The following is a 14,877-nucleotide window of genomic DNA, read 5'->3' on the forward strand; positions in this document are numbered from 1 at the left end:
TTTTTTTCCCCATTTGCTTTTAGTCTAACTCCACGTGGGAGCGAGCCATCGTCGTGATGAGGATGCTGATGAAGAGGGGCCGGCAGAGCTGCCGCAACGGCCCCGTCCCGCAGCAAGCACCTTCCCTTGGCTGCCAGCACCCCGAAAACCCTCCGGAGCCGCTCGGTGCCCGGCGGGGTCCCCGGCGGGGCGCGGGGAAGGTGAGTGGGCGAAGCGCGGCCGCCCACCCAGGCGGGGACGGCAGAGGCTTGGCCAGGGGTGCCGGACCACACAGCTCCGAGGCGGCGCGAGGGAGGGGTGTGGGGAGCCCTACAAGCGCCCGGCGGGCAGGCAGGGGCGGCCGGGGACCCCCAGGTTTTGCAGGAACATTTAATCCCCTCGTTAACATCCCCCATTAGAACAATTCATTCTTTCACTCTGGCTTAAACACCCAACTTTACTTTACAGCTCATTTCATTTATGACTGAGAAATGAAATTACTGTATCGATTTCATGGCAGACAGCGAAAAAACCTGGGTGTTCCCGGCCGTAATAAACCCGCCGGCTGCAAAGACAAACAGCAAAACCTGCCAAGGGGGGGACCGGGCTGCAGCCACCCCGGGGACGGCACCGGGGACGGCACCTCCAGGTCCCCTCTCTGCAGCCAAACCCAGCTCTCTGGTTATTTTCCTCCCCATCTTAAAAAATGAGCTGTAGATGTTTGCAGGGACCCGGGGGGCTTTGCATGTCCCTCGAATGGAAAGGAAACCGCTGTGAAATGTCCCTCCTGGAGCTGAGCAGAGCCCAGGCGGGGGCTGGGGCAGGGGATCGCCGGATCACCGGAGGGGGATCACCGGAGCTCTGTGCGGTGATGGAGAGCCCGACCTGGTCCTTGGCCGCCCACCCGCTCGGCGGACAGAGCCAGGATTTGGGTAATCCAGCCCAAAAAGGTCACTGGTGTTTTCTTGTCCCTCCCGCTTTGCTGCCTGGTGGGGCCGCGGGCAGCACGGTGCCACGGGCAGGAGTTTAGGCAGCACCTCGGTGCTTTCACCGCTCTCGGCCTGACCGCTTTGCTGGCCCCGGTGCCATCCCAGGGGCGGTTTGGTTGCCCACCCGAGACACCAGTGGGATTTCCAGCTGGAGCGCAGTGTCGGGCCGGAGGCGAACAGCAGGCTGTCTGCCGGGAACCAGGGCACATGAAAAAATGTTTAAAAGCAGCACCCATCTAAGCTCCCCGCCTGACCGGCAGCAGGACGCGGGACCGAGCCCTCAGGGGCCGGAGCGGCGGGGGGTGACGCCCTGACCCGCTGCGCCGCAGAGCATCCCCGGGGCAGCAGCACGTCCCCGGGGGGACCCGACCGGCTGGAGGTGCCCGAGCGGGGCTGGCGGGAGGTGGCGGGTGCCGCTGGGAGCGCGTCGTCCCCCCCGCCCTCCGCCACGCGGACATGCCCCGTCACGCGTGTGCGCTCTGCCCACGCAGGCAGGTGCACGCCCGGGGGTGCTCACCTGGGGGGTGCGCCGAAACGGCACCGCGCACACACACACACACACACATGATCCCGCCGGGATGCAGCCTCGACTCCCCTGCCCGCCTCGGCTGGCCTAATTAAAGCCCGCTATCGCCCCATCTAACGCGATTCCAAGGTTAATGAGTCCTCGCTCTCCATCCTCCCCTGCCTTTGAAGTCGAGCTGCTTTCATTGCCCGGTGTCTGACGGCGGCGGGAGGCGTGCGGTGGAGCGAGCCGGGATCCCAGCACCATGTCCCTAACATCATTTTTAGCCTCTGTGGGTTAAGCCAAGAATAAAGACTCACAGGGCATGAGCCTATTTTAATTTAAACTCTTCTGATCTCCCGGCCCAGCCCAACCTCTGCGCAAGAAAACACCTTCCCTGCATCTCAGCCTGCTGCCGTCAGGGAATTAACAGTTATACTGGCGACTTCGTTTGCATGGCTTAAATAAAAAATAATATATGTTATTAAATTACAGCCCTCGTGCAGAATGGCAGATAAGGTGCTGCGGGGGGATTTCGAGATGCGGCTGCCGTTCTTGGTGCAGCCAGCACCGGCGTGCGGGTTTGGGTGCCATCGGGATGCCCCGGTGAGATGGCCCTGCTTGGTGACATCCCTGCAGGGCAGGAGGGATTCGAGGAGGCTGATGGGGAACTGGTTTAAATCTGGCAGTGGGAAAGACGACTGAGCTGTGCAACAGTATTTGGGTGCTTAATTCCCACCGGCTTTTTTGCCTGTTTTAGCCCCAAGTGCAGCCTTGATCCCAAACTGGCTTTAGGGAGAGATTTCCAAGGTGGGTACCTGGGATGGTGTTATGGAAGTGCCCCAGACCCACTAAAAATGAACCCAAACTCTTCCAACTGCACCATTCCCCACCCGGGAGAGCCACAGTGCACCCCGGGGGGGGATTAGCCCCCGGAGTCCCGGCTCCCCCGGCTGCCCTGGCCCTGGCTGTCCCCTCCTCCCCCCGATCCGGTGTCCAAAGCCCCGACGTGCCGCAGGGACAGCTCTTCCATACAGCCGTGCCGCAGCCTTATTCCCTGCACGGGGGCGTGGGGAAAACCGGGCGTCCTGGCACGGGCCGAGCAGCGAGGATTTGTTGTTGGAATCCCGTTTGTGGGAAAAGACAGCCTGCCTTTTTTTTGTTTGAATCAGAGAGTTTCCTCTGCAATGTATGGAAAGGTTTGGGGTTGATTTTAGCTGGACAAGCTGTGGTTTAGGGCTGGATGGTGGCATCGGGACTGGCTGAAGCTGGGGAGAAAGAGCTCAGCAGAGGAGCTGTCGCGGACCTGAAACATCCTGCCTGCAGCTGAACACCACTCTTGTGACCCTGGAACCATGTTTTTATTGGGTTGTTTTTGTATTGCACCAAATTGGAGAAATTCTAAGTGATCAGGAATGAAGGATTGTTTTTTTCGGGTTTTATAGTTCAGGCACCGAACCAGCCCTCCACCCCCCCCCGGCTCTTCTCCCAGCTCCCATCCTCGCCAAGCCTCTTGCCAGCCAGCACCGAAGAAACAGCCAGCCGGGGCTCGCTGCCAGCAGGTCCTGGCGTGGCTGCTGATTTGCCCTTTACGGGCCTTGGTTTAACAGCTCCTGCCTTTTCCGAGCGGATGGGCAGGGCAGCGGGCCTTTCCCAGAGGTGCTGAGCATCAGGGCTGGCCCCGGAGGGCTGGGGAGGGGGGCCGGGCGAAGGGGCGGCAGCTCCGCTTCGGGGAGGGGGGGAAGTTTTGAAGAGCCCGTGAGAAGCGAAAGGACTCATTTTTGCGTCTGTCTGGGAACTGAATGGAGAGAAAAACCCCCCACCAACCCATATATATAAAATATATATATAAAAATATATATCTCCCCCAAGGCGTGAGGTCCCGCTGAGTAAGTAGATGTGAACGACATGTAACCTAACACTTTCCCAGACACCCTAATGAATTTTCCATGTTTTCCACCATTTAGCTTTTAAATAGGCAGTATTCAAAAAAAAAAACACACCAAACCCCAACCTCACCGAACCACCCATCCTTTCCAGCAGGACGGCCCTGCAGCGGGATTAACCCCCCGCGGATGCCCGGGGAGAAGATGTCGAAGTGGGAGGCGGTGGCTCCATTTCACGCTGGTCCAGGCGATGGGCATCCGCGGGGGGTCGTTTTTTGCAGGTTCGGGGGGTCCCCGGGGGTGCGGGAAGGGTGCTAGGCACCTCGCTGGGGCCATTCGGCCCCACTATTTCAGAGGAAGAGGATTGCGCCTGAATGATGCTGCTTGCTCATTTGTGCAAGGTTCGTTAAGGGCTTGACGAGGGAAAGGGATGGTGCGGGCAAGGCGAGACCCCGCGGCAGCAAGGCAGGCTCCTTCCCCCGTGTCCTGCGAAGCCTAGAAACTTTTTGCATGTTAAAAGTTTGTTTACTAAGACGGGCAGTTTGGAGACAGCACAGCCATTAAAATAGAGGCTGGGGTTTAGAGTTTGGTCTGGAAAGAGAATATAATAAGATTTTTGCTGAGACTTTTGTTAGCTTTGTTCTCAAAGGAAATATTCTTCATTTTTCCAAAGAGATTTTTTTAGCCCAAACTCCACTCAATTTAATATCTGAATGTTCAAAAAAAAAGTCATCCAAGCTCCAGTGCTTTTTTTTTTTCCCCTTTCAGTTTTCATTTGCAAAAGAAAAACCAAACATTTCTGCTCTGGCTGTCCCACAGTATTGCTTTCTGCCCTGTTTTTCAGAGTCCCCCCCAGCACAGCGGGAGCCCTCGGCTCTGCTGTCTGGCAGAGCCTGGACCGGCATCCGCGGCCGCTCTCGGCTCTCAAAGGGCCTCCGGGAGAGGCTGATGCACCCCACGTCCCACGCTGCCAGGGTCCAGCTTTCCCATTTAATTCATTAAATTGGTGTAAAACCTGTGTATAAGCAAGATGCAGCCCCAGCATCCGCAGCACGCTGGGTCCTGTGCTTGGTAGGTGGCCTGTATAAAAATAACGCCCGTATAAAAATAACGCCCATATAAAAATAACGCCCGTATAAAAATAACGCCCATCTGGCCCTCAGGTGCTGGGTGCACTTAACACCATCGGCTCGCTGCGCTACCTGGACCTCCCAGCTGTATTTTAGCTGCTGCTGTGTTCTCCCCGCACCGGCTCGGTCCAGCATCGCCTCGAACGGCAGCGCCCGATCCAGCCACAACCTCACCCCCCCGACGGGCATCGCCCCATCACCAAATCCACTTTGCAGAGGGGCTGCACCCCTCGAAAGCCCCTTTCCGCGGGTGACCCAGCGCACATTGGTACAACAAAGCCCTTTTTATTTTGTCCTTTTTTTCTTTTCCCTTTCCTCCTTCTTCTCTCTTTTCATCGCAGCTTTAAACGAGGCTGCGAGTAAAGCGTGGATCAATTTGGAATGGAAAGTTCCTGTAAATAATAGCTACACCTCGGGGTGTTTTCTCTCCCAGTAGCTGTGAAGAAAAGGCGGGTATGTCTAGGGTTTGACTTGAAACATATTTCCGCTGGCCAGGGCTGCGGAGCCGGGTTCTCACCCATATTAGCATTTATTGTGGTTTTGTTCGGGCTTTTCTTCCCCCCCCCCCTTTCTTTTTTTCTCTTTCCGTGCAAGCGCCGCTCCGAGTTACGCTTACAGAGATGCTGCAAAGGAGAGGCAGAACAACGGCTCCGGCACGTCCGCCCCGAGCCCTGCTCGATGGGGAAGGCGCTGGCATCGCCCCGGCACGCCGCTGCCGCTGCCTTTGCCGGGCTCATGAATAACGCTTGCGTTGAGAGGCTTGGCTCCTCGGCAGCCCCCAGCCTACAGTGCATTGGCTTCAGACGCTATTGTAGGCTGGGATTTTTTTTATTTTTGCTTTTCAGTTGTCATTTGGGTTCTGGAGGCGAGTGGTGAGTGCTAAGGGGTTTGGGCTTGGACCGCCTGGGAATTTGGGTCCTGTTTAGGATTTGTGCCGGAGCTTTTGTGGCTCGGGAAGCGGCACGGCGATGACAGGCGGCGGTCGGGGCGCGGGATGCTTGGCTGGGGACGCAGGGATCACCTGCCAGGTCTAGCTTGGCGCAGTGTGAGTGGTCCAGCCCCACCTTGGAGAAGCCTACAGGGGTTTTCTCAGCGCTCACAGCCCGGGGTCCCCCCGCACCCATCGGCTCCCTGCATCCCTGTGAAGGCACCTGCCCGCCCTCCTCCCTGGACACCCTTGCAACGCCTGCTCGGGCCAAACCGTGGTCAAGCGCAGCCACGAGCCCCCCCAGACACCAGATCCGGGCACCGGGATGCTCGGAGAGGTGCCAAAATCTGGAGAAAGAGCAGCGTGACAAACCTTCCTCTGTACCGGGGCACAGATCTGCTCCCCTCGGCGAGAAGTGAGCAGGCAGAAGGCACCGGGGAGACTTGTAACCGTACGTTTATTATTCCACATGGAAAGTCATTAAAATGATTACACGGAGGCCTGACGATATAATCACGTACATTGGATAAGAACATCGACACCGATAATAGAAAAGCAGAACTGACCACTTTGCTATGGCTTCGTACCAACGCGATTTCCACCCGCTCACGACCGAGTCCGACTCTGCTCTCATTGAAGCCAGCGCAGCAGAGACGTCTCCAGCGAGAGCTTCTTCCAATGACTTCAACAGGAGCAGACCCTCCTCTTCCTCTCCCTCCCTCCCCGCCTCCCCCCTCCCCAGTGACAAGTGCTACAGGTTAAAAAGATGGGCTACATATTAAATATAGGGCATTACCTTCAAGTAGGGCTGGTATATTACACAAATAACCACATTATTTGGTATCACTAGCTTTTTTTTTTAATGTCCATCGTAAGACATCATTAAAAAAACCAACAACTTTAGCCTTCTTTATCTACAAAGATCTTTGTTCTCATCTCCTTAGTTGTTTGTTGTTATTTTACCCTGCACATACAAGTATTAGAAGCATTATTAAGAATTGGATCCTTCAACACATTTAAGAATTATATTATTATAACAAATAAGACCAAAAATTAGATTTTATAGTTAAATATTCTGTGAGCCAGACAAAGGGGTTTTACTGTACAAGCGATTGTGCATTCTTTTAAAAAAGCAAATTATAGTGCAAAGCAAAAAATGTTGGCCTGTCTTGTGACCATTTGCATACAATAGAGGTGCATATATTTACACCTTCACATGACAATATGTCATAAAAATAACATCGTTGCCATTCTTTTTATTATTTTTTAAATTCACTACGAACAGTCTTAAATTAACCTAGTACTACGAATGCCTTGTTTTCTTTGTGCTTTCAATCAGTGGCGCGATCGGATGATAAACGTCAATGCATCAAAACACAGGCTGCCGTGGTCCAGTTTCTACAGCTGGCAAGCACCGGAGAGGTGCTCGCTGTCGCTAAGGCAAGTGAAGGTTGCAGTTTTGCTGGGGTAAGGCTTTTTTTTATTATTATTTAAAAGAGTTGTTCTCCTTGTTGCTTATTTAACTCATGAGTGGTCATCGCAGCTTTCCAATGAAGCCAGGATGTCTTGCTCCAGTCTTGACGTGGTAGTGCAATTACAACGCTCTGTACCTCAACCGATGCTGACAAGCTGCCAACTGAGATTTGGTGATAGGCGGCGCGGCTGTAATGGTGTAACTTAGACAGAGGGGCTGGGAGGGCAGCTGTGGGGTTTCAATTTTCTTATGTTTATGAAAGAGAAAAAAGGCTTGGTTACTGGTAGCACTGGGGGCTGGGGACTGTCTCCCCTTGCCACAGGGTAGGCTCTGGAGCGGGTACCGCAGCAACGTGCTCCCCGGGAACCTGCCCACGCACCCTCAGCCCTGCCGGCACGAGGAATCCCGAATCCAGCCCGAATTCCCACACCAGCAGAAAGCACAGCCGGCTTGCGGGAGGTGACATAACCCTGCGGTGTGCGTCAGAGCCAGGCCACCAACCCGGCCTTGGGGGAGCCCCTGCCACCTCTCCGGCTGCCTACGACCTCCCGTCGCGGTCCCGTTCGGGTTGCAAACCCTTTGGTATTGGGTGTGTGGTGCCCGGGAGACCTGGTTCCTCCAAACGCCACATGATGCAACCAGCTACCAACAGGCCGGTGGTACCTTCAGTGCCCCTTCTTCAGCTTATTCATCTACAGCAAGATACCCGTGCTCCGGGTCACTTGGGGGAAAGGAAAGGAGGGTGAGGGGATGGAAAATGCTCAATAACATTGCTTCGCAATATTCCCACCACCAAAGGACTGGGTAGAAATTGCTCCTTTCTCCAAATCTCAGTTAGAGCTTTCGGTATGAACTGACAAGTGAAAGTCGTTTCTTAATAAAAAAAGTCAGCATGTGTCAATCCGCTCTGGGTGAAAGCATGGGAAAGAATCATAAGAGAAATATGATGCTTTGCCACCAGCTGCATGTGTCGCCACTCAGAGAGGATGAAAGGAAGACCCGGAGACCGGTGGCAGGGTCATGCCAAAGGCTCCCGAGTCCCTTTTGCAGCTAACGCTCTTGGAAGTGCATCTCATACATCTTGGATTGTCCTGAACGCCGCCTTCGCTTCAGCCACCATCACTGAGATTTGCTAAGAGGAGCAAAGAATTGAATGGTGAGGTCAGGACAAAAGAGCAAACAAAACAAAACAAAACACGTCTCGTAAAAAGTACATCTCATATGTAAACATACAGGAAAGGGGGGCCTGTCAGGCACGGGATCAACCACGTTACTGTTTTTAAAATGACGACAATGATAAAAATGAACAATACAACCTCTGTCGTCAACAACAAATAATAATAATCACATCACAGCTCTTGTTCACATGGCTGATGCCGGCCGACCCGCCAGGAGCGCGCAGCCCCCGCGCGTGCCCGAGTCCCCGCGGTTGTGCTGTAAACCAGACTCTCACGTGCCGCGTGCGGCTCTGGCGTCGTCCCGGAGCTCTTTGGTGGTCAGGGGCCCTACACTGGTGGGGAGGGAAGGAGAGGAGACAACAGGGGGTTTTTCTTTTTTTTTTTTTTTTCCTTTTTTTTTTTCAGTTCAGTCTTCCTGCACTGGCAGAGAGATGGCTTGGACGACTCCCTGGTCTTTTCTCTTCTCTGAAACATTTTGCAGAAGAAGGGTGAGCTTTTTGTAACTTTTGAATGCTTTGTGTGGGAAGAGGGTGAGATGACTGAGAAGTGTTCTGCAAGAAACAAACATTTGATTCCACATGTCCTTTTTTTTCCCCTATGTACAATCCACATACTTAAAACATACGAAAGGAACCACATCAAGCGACAAATTCAAGCCTCGTGGACGTTCGTCTTGAAATGTAACGCAGGTCCTGGTCCATCTTCGCTTGATGTTTGCCCATGCTTGCATGCAGAAAATCCTGGTTTGCTTTTGGTTTGGGAGACTTTGGTTTGCCTTTTCCCTAGGCATCATTTTGCTCTATTCACTACCAAAAGGAGTAACGTAACGGTGGCTGATTAAGTTAAAGCTATCGGTGCCCAGTTGAGTTCCTCCTAGTAGGGTCTCCAGACCGACTCATCCATCCTCCCAGTAGTCGTCATGGTCGTCGGCGAGTTACTGTGGCTCCCGTCCGCATCCACCCCGTCGTTCTGATTGCCCAGGTTGGGATTCATTAAGTTGTTCCCCGCTGAGGCACTTGTACAAGAAGAGAGCATCCGGGTGGGGGAGCGCTCGCCGCCCGCCACCATGGAGAACTGGTAGGAGCCCGAAGACGTGCCGTAGTACAAATGGTAGGGAGAGGGGTTGGCCTGGAAGGGTCCACTTTGGTTTTGCGTGGAGCCGGGGTAGGGGGGCGGCAGGTAAGTGTGGTGGAAACGGGTTGTGGTGGGCATGCTGGTCATGCTGATGCCCCCGATGCCGGTGGCGGAGGGCGTCGCGGTGTAAGGGAAGGCAGCGGACATGGCGCCGGGGTAATGCATCCGCGGGTCGGAGAACCTGGTCTCGGTGAGAGCCGGCAGCGTCGGGAAGGAGCGATCGAACTGCCGGGGGTCAGAGAAGGGGCTCAGATCTGACGTGCCTGTGGGGTGGAGGAAGAAAGCGGGTGGTTAAAGCGCTATCCTTGAGGCTTGTAGAGTTTGTCCTACAGCCTGGGCCATCCTCTGCCCAAGGAATTAAAGTCGGAGGGAAAATCATCCCTTGGATCTGCCAGGGAAGAGAGCTGGGGAACTTAAATACAAAAATCCTAAACCCATTTGTTTAAGTTGTTCCCATTTCCTGTCCTAAAATTTGTTGTTTCCTATCCAAGAAGGGACACGACTAAGCTGACTTCTCTAGGGGTCTATTCATCTCTGGCACATTAAAAAACCCCATAAACACAGAAAAAAAATGTTTAGCCATTACATCAGCTGTGTAGTAAATAAATGGATGCAGGCCCCAGACGGCCAGTCCCTGAGATCGTCGCTGGTGTATATACACACACACGGAGGCAGGGAGGAAAAGCTGGAGTCCAGACCAGCCTGCTAAGCCTTCTTGTGGGTGGCCTGTTCGTGCTGATACCATCAGGGGATGGAGCTGATAAACACACAGCTGAAAACTCCCAAGCTAGGAGCCACAATATCCCTCTGCTTGATTTCTCTGTCTATTTTTCTCCTTCCAAGAGAGTAAAGAGAGTGAGAAATTCAGGCTTTCTTCTGCTGGGGGAAGGGAGACTAGGGGCAGCATGGTGGGGTCATTAGCCAGCTCCCTTGGATGCTGGAGCCCCCCCATGCCTTTTCTTGGGGGGGTATAACCCCAAAGGGGGTCGTAGCCAGCCAGCCAGGAGAGGGACCTCTGCCCGGAGATGCCGGGTCCCGTCCTCCAGTGGGAAGCCCAGGTTAGAGAGGGGCATCCAGACCAGCAGATCCTTTGAGGACCTCAAGGCTCTTCTGTGGCTACCTCAGCTGTCCCGAGGCTGGTGCCGCTTCCTGACAGAGCCCAGCACACCGCTGGCCTTGGCGCACCTGAGACAGAGAGAAATGAGTTTTGCTCTCCAAGGAGAGATGCGAAACCCCTGTCCTCGAGACCTCAGCGGCCCACGCCGAGCTCTGGCACTGGTTATGCAGGAGGACATGGCTAGAAACGGGGCGATTGTGCCTTTCTCAGCCTTTTAACACCCCTCACGAGATGACAACCTCTAGAAAGAGCAGTTCTAGCCCAAAGTGCTCGGCTGGTGCACCGAGCTCAAAGGCAGCTGGAGGTGGCTCTACACCCTTTCTGTTTACCCCCAAGCCCCCTGTTTTTCCCTTGTTAAAAGCAGGGGCATCGCGCCTCTCTGCTTTGGTAGTGGATGTCGTCTGGCCTCAGCAACTTTTTTTGTCACATCGGCTGGATTTTGAATCGACTCAGGCAAGAAAATGTGTGAGATGAGTATGATAAACGTGCTTGTTGGTTTTAGATATGCATATGTATATAGACACACACATTCATATGATTGTATATTTGCTATGCATGCATAGGGATGTGTGTTTTATATATATTTATTATGATGAGGCATTTTTAACTTTTCAGGGCTGGTGTTCCAGGCCCTGCAGCGTTTCCCCAGGAAAAAATACTTGAGCTAATCCCTTCCAGCTAACTAGCGGCAAGGGCATGCTCTGGAGAAGCAGATAGGGAGGGGATTTGATCTGAACCCTCTTTCTCATCCCAGGTGAGTCCTTCAGCCATCGGCCGCTGGAAGGAGAAGGGGAGGGGAGGTTCCTCCCTCCCCTCCAGCCATTTTGCGGGCGATCGGCAGCGCCTGCCTTCCCACGCAGGCTCCACGAAGGAGAAAGGTGGGGGAGCACCTGGTTTGTGAACGTGGCTGCGGCTTTGGTGCGAGATAAGAGAGGAGCAGCTCAAAGCTGTCACGAACCGCACCGCTCTGCACACACCCGGGGCTGGATGCAGCCGAGCCGAGCGTGGAAGCGGCTGCCCGGCCACAGGGCCGTCTCTCTTGCATGCTATGTGGAGGGGTAGCGTGCTTGGGCTGGCTAGGAAAGCACAACGCTGCAAAAAATGCTCACAACTGACCAAACCAACCTGATTTCACATCTCAGCCTGCCAGCAGGACGCTCTGCCCCATCCCAAAGCCATGCTACTGCAAAAGCGGCACCAAAACTGCTGTCAGGCGCTGTGAGCTGAGGTTTGGAGACCAGCTCTGCAAGAAGCAGCTTGACCGGCGCCCGTAGCTTTAGCAATCCAGCAGCATCACGGGTCAAAAATCCTGGCTGAACTTGGACTGGAGAGAAAAATTACTATTTTCTGAATACCTGCTCCTTACACGCACGCAGCCCTGCCACTGTGGTCCAAGTAGCTGGACTCTTTTGCCATTACACTGAGAAAGCACTCTCGAAATCCCCCCCAACCCAGACTGCTGCTTGCTACCTTCCCGAGAGCAGATGACAATCTCCAGCGATCAGACTGCGCTCCTTCGTCGCTCCTTTCACATGCCCATAAATAATATTCCATAAAATGCAAATCGAAATAAAACCTAAGTGCTCAGGGCACATTTCCCTTTTCCTCTATAACACACTCAAAGGGGTTTTTTTTTAAAGGCTACGTTTTATTGGCCTGAACTTGCAACGTTTGGCAATGGGTTCTTGCTACTAATTTAGACTCAAGCGTGTCAGAGTGTTAATTACAGACTGTGTGTGTGACGAGCAAAGCACAGCGATACCGTCGGGTCTCGAGACACTCCGGCTATTGCCTGCAAAACACCGGCGGGCAGCGGGTGAGCTCTCCAGGTGCCGGGCTTTGAACCCCCCGGTCTCTGACAGACAGCACTCTGCAGGACTGGGCCTCTGCAGGCTGAGCGCGTGTGGGTGTGAATGCCTTGGAAAGCAAATCCCTGGGCTGTGCCTGCCCCGGCCAGTGAAACCCACGGCCCCGCGGAGTGGGGCATCCAAACGACCGTGACCAACTCGCTTTCATCTTCGCTGGGCCTTGGGCTTAAAGCCTGGCCCAGAATAAAGCTCCAGCTTTCCCTGACCAGTCTGAGGCTAAAAAAAAAAACAACCCAACACAACCCCAGAAAACAAAAACCACTTGTGTATTTTGTCTCGGCGTTACCTGAGGGGGGGTTCGGCCTTCCCAGGCTGTGGCAACCAGACACCAGGCTGCTCTGCCATATAATGTCGGTCTCTCTTTTCCCGTGGCCCCCAGCAGCCCCCGGGGAGGCGAAGCCCGTCCATCCCCACACCCTGCCGCGACACCCGGGCGGAAGAGCCGCCCCGGCCGCACGGGGCTGAGGTGGCCGTCGGCGGGCCGAGGCACGGAGCTGCCTGGCGGAGAGCGGCTGCCCCCGGGCCCTCCTCGTTAACCACCGCCATGTTGTCCCGGGCCCGGCCCGCCGCGGGGCTCGGCAGCGACCCCGGCTCCCCGCAGGGCCCAGGGCGGGGGGAGGCGGCCGCGACGCGCCTCCGCGCCCGCCTGCTGAGGGGAAGCCCCGGCCGGGGTCCGGCCCGCCACCAGCAGGGGGCAACGGCCGCCGGGCCCGCGGCGGGAGGCGGCCGCTAGAGGGAGCCGCGGCCGCGTTGGCCTCGCTGCCGCCCGCGCTCGGCGGGGCGATCCGCCAGGCGGGGACCGACAGCCGGGGCGGCGGGAGCGGGCGCGGGCCGCCCTCACGGCGGGGTCCCTCCTCCACCTCAGTGCCATCACCTCAGCGCTGCCCCTCCATCTTAGTCCTCACCTCAAGGCTGCCCCTCCACCTCAGCCCTCACCTCAGGGCTGCCCCTCCATCTCGACTCCTTCACCTCAGGGTTGCCCCTCCAACTCAGTCCTCACTTCAAGGCTGCCCCTCCACCTCAGTCCTCACTTCAAGGCTGCCCGTCCATCTCGACTCCTTCACCTCAGGGCTGCCCCTCCATCTCGACTCCTTCACCTCGGGGCTGCCCCTCCATCTCGACTCCTTCACCTCAGGGCTGCCCCTCCATCTCGACTCCTTCACCTCAGGGTTGCCCCTCCAACTCAGTCCTCACTTCAAGGCTGCCCCTCCACCTCAGTCCTCACTTCAAGGCTGCCCCGCCATCTCGACTCCTTCACCTCAGGGCTGCCCCTCCATATCAGTCCTCGCCTCAAGGCTGCCCCGCCATCCCGTCTCTTTCACCTCAGGGCTGCCCCTCCATCTCGACTCCTTCACCTCAGGGCTGCCCCTCCATCTCGACTCCTTCACCTCAGGGCTGCCCTCCATTTCAGCTCCCTCGCCTCAGAGCTTCCCCTTCACCTCACGGATCCATGCGCGTCGGAGCCACGCAGCCCCATGCCCACCACCCCGTTTGGGGGCATCGGCCCTCCTGCCCTGCGTCTGAGGAGATCCCCACTGAAACAGCCCCAGCAAGGTCCAAATAAAACATCGCCATTAATACCCTCCATAACCACCTAACTCAGCAGCAAAGCAACCCTCCGTCACGCTCAGCCAGCCATCAAACAGCAACCCGCAGCAAGCAACGTGCCAGGGAAATAGGAGCGGGTGAAGTTGTACCCTCGGGCCCCGCGGTCCCTTCAAAATCACAGTGACAACGTGCTTTAAAACCCACATCTCGCTGTCCCCCTCCCCAGCACAGGCAGGGCCCAGCGCATCTCACGCACACATCTGCCTGGTAGTGCTGCCTCGGAGGATTTACTACGGTTTGCCTCACTCACTCGCCGTCCAGCCCCCATTTGCTTTTTTGGACCCTGGCAATCTGAGCTTGAGTATTTCAGTTGTCCAGTTGCCAATCAAAATATTTGAAGGAAATGTTTATTTTCTTCTCGAAATCACACCAGCTGCTGCACTAACTGAATAAGCCCATTTAGCTGTAAGAATTTAACCATTGTAAGAGTGAATTGAGTCCCCCAACTACTCCAAAATCTGACCCAATCTATCAGCGGAAATGTCAATGTTTTGGATGGGAGTTTGGGGAAGTGTGGAATGTGTATTAAATAAAAGCCATGTAAAGGTCAAAGCCCTGATTAGTAATGCCACTGTCTCCTCGTTAGGGCTGTGCTGCCCAGGGGACCGCGGAGGCCGGGACACACCCCGTTATTTAATTGTGCAGCTGCAATTTGCACCTTTTGAGGACCCCCCAGTCCCCCCGCACGTGGAGCCGGATAGAAACAGGCTTTCAAAGCCACTCAGCCCCTTTCCAGATAAAACAACTGCGCTCAAGTGACACAGCAGCTTTCTTTTCGCCTCGGAGACAATATGGGTCTTTTCTTGGGTGGATGGCAAGGAGATAAATGCAAAGAGCTGCCTCTGAGCGCCGACGCGGCGATGGGAGCTAAACCTCGGCTGGTTTGCGGCAGAGCCGGGCAGGGCGGCGAGGGCTGGTCGTGAGCGTGGAGGTGGGGAGGCTGGTTCGTGAGGCTGCCGACCACACAGGTTCGTGGAGCCCAGGCAACAGACCCTGCAAGAGGTTTTAAGGACTAACGGCACTGACGTGCAGCCATCCCAGCGAAGCGGTGGGGGCTTCCACTGCCTCCTAACCCAGGAAA

At 55.4% G+C, this 14,877-nt stretch overlaps 1 protein-coding gene across 1 annotated transcript in view; it reads right to left on the minus strand.

The window, feature by feature from the left end:
- Positions 1-8,436: 8,436 nt before the first annotated feature.
- Positions 8,437-14,877, minus strand: part of RUNX3 (RUNX family transcription factor 3) — a 38,763-nt gene continuing 32,322 nt past the window's right edge. The window contains exon 5 of the mRNA XM_075173433.1: positions 8,437-9,466. Coding sequence (XP_075029534.1) covers positions 8,943-9,466 — 524 coding nt within the window. The 3' untranslated portion in view covers positions 8,437-8,942. The remainder of the gene's footprint in view (positions 9,467-14,877) is intronic.

This window comes from Calonectris borealis, chromosome 25, assembly GCF_964195595.1.
Source record: "Calonectris borealis chromosome 25, bCalBor7.hap1.2, whole genome shotgun sequence".
Classification (NCBI taxonomy): Eukaryota; Metazoa; Chordata; class Aves; order Procellariiformes; family Procellariidae; genus Calonectris; species Calonectris borealis.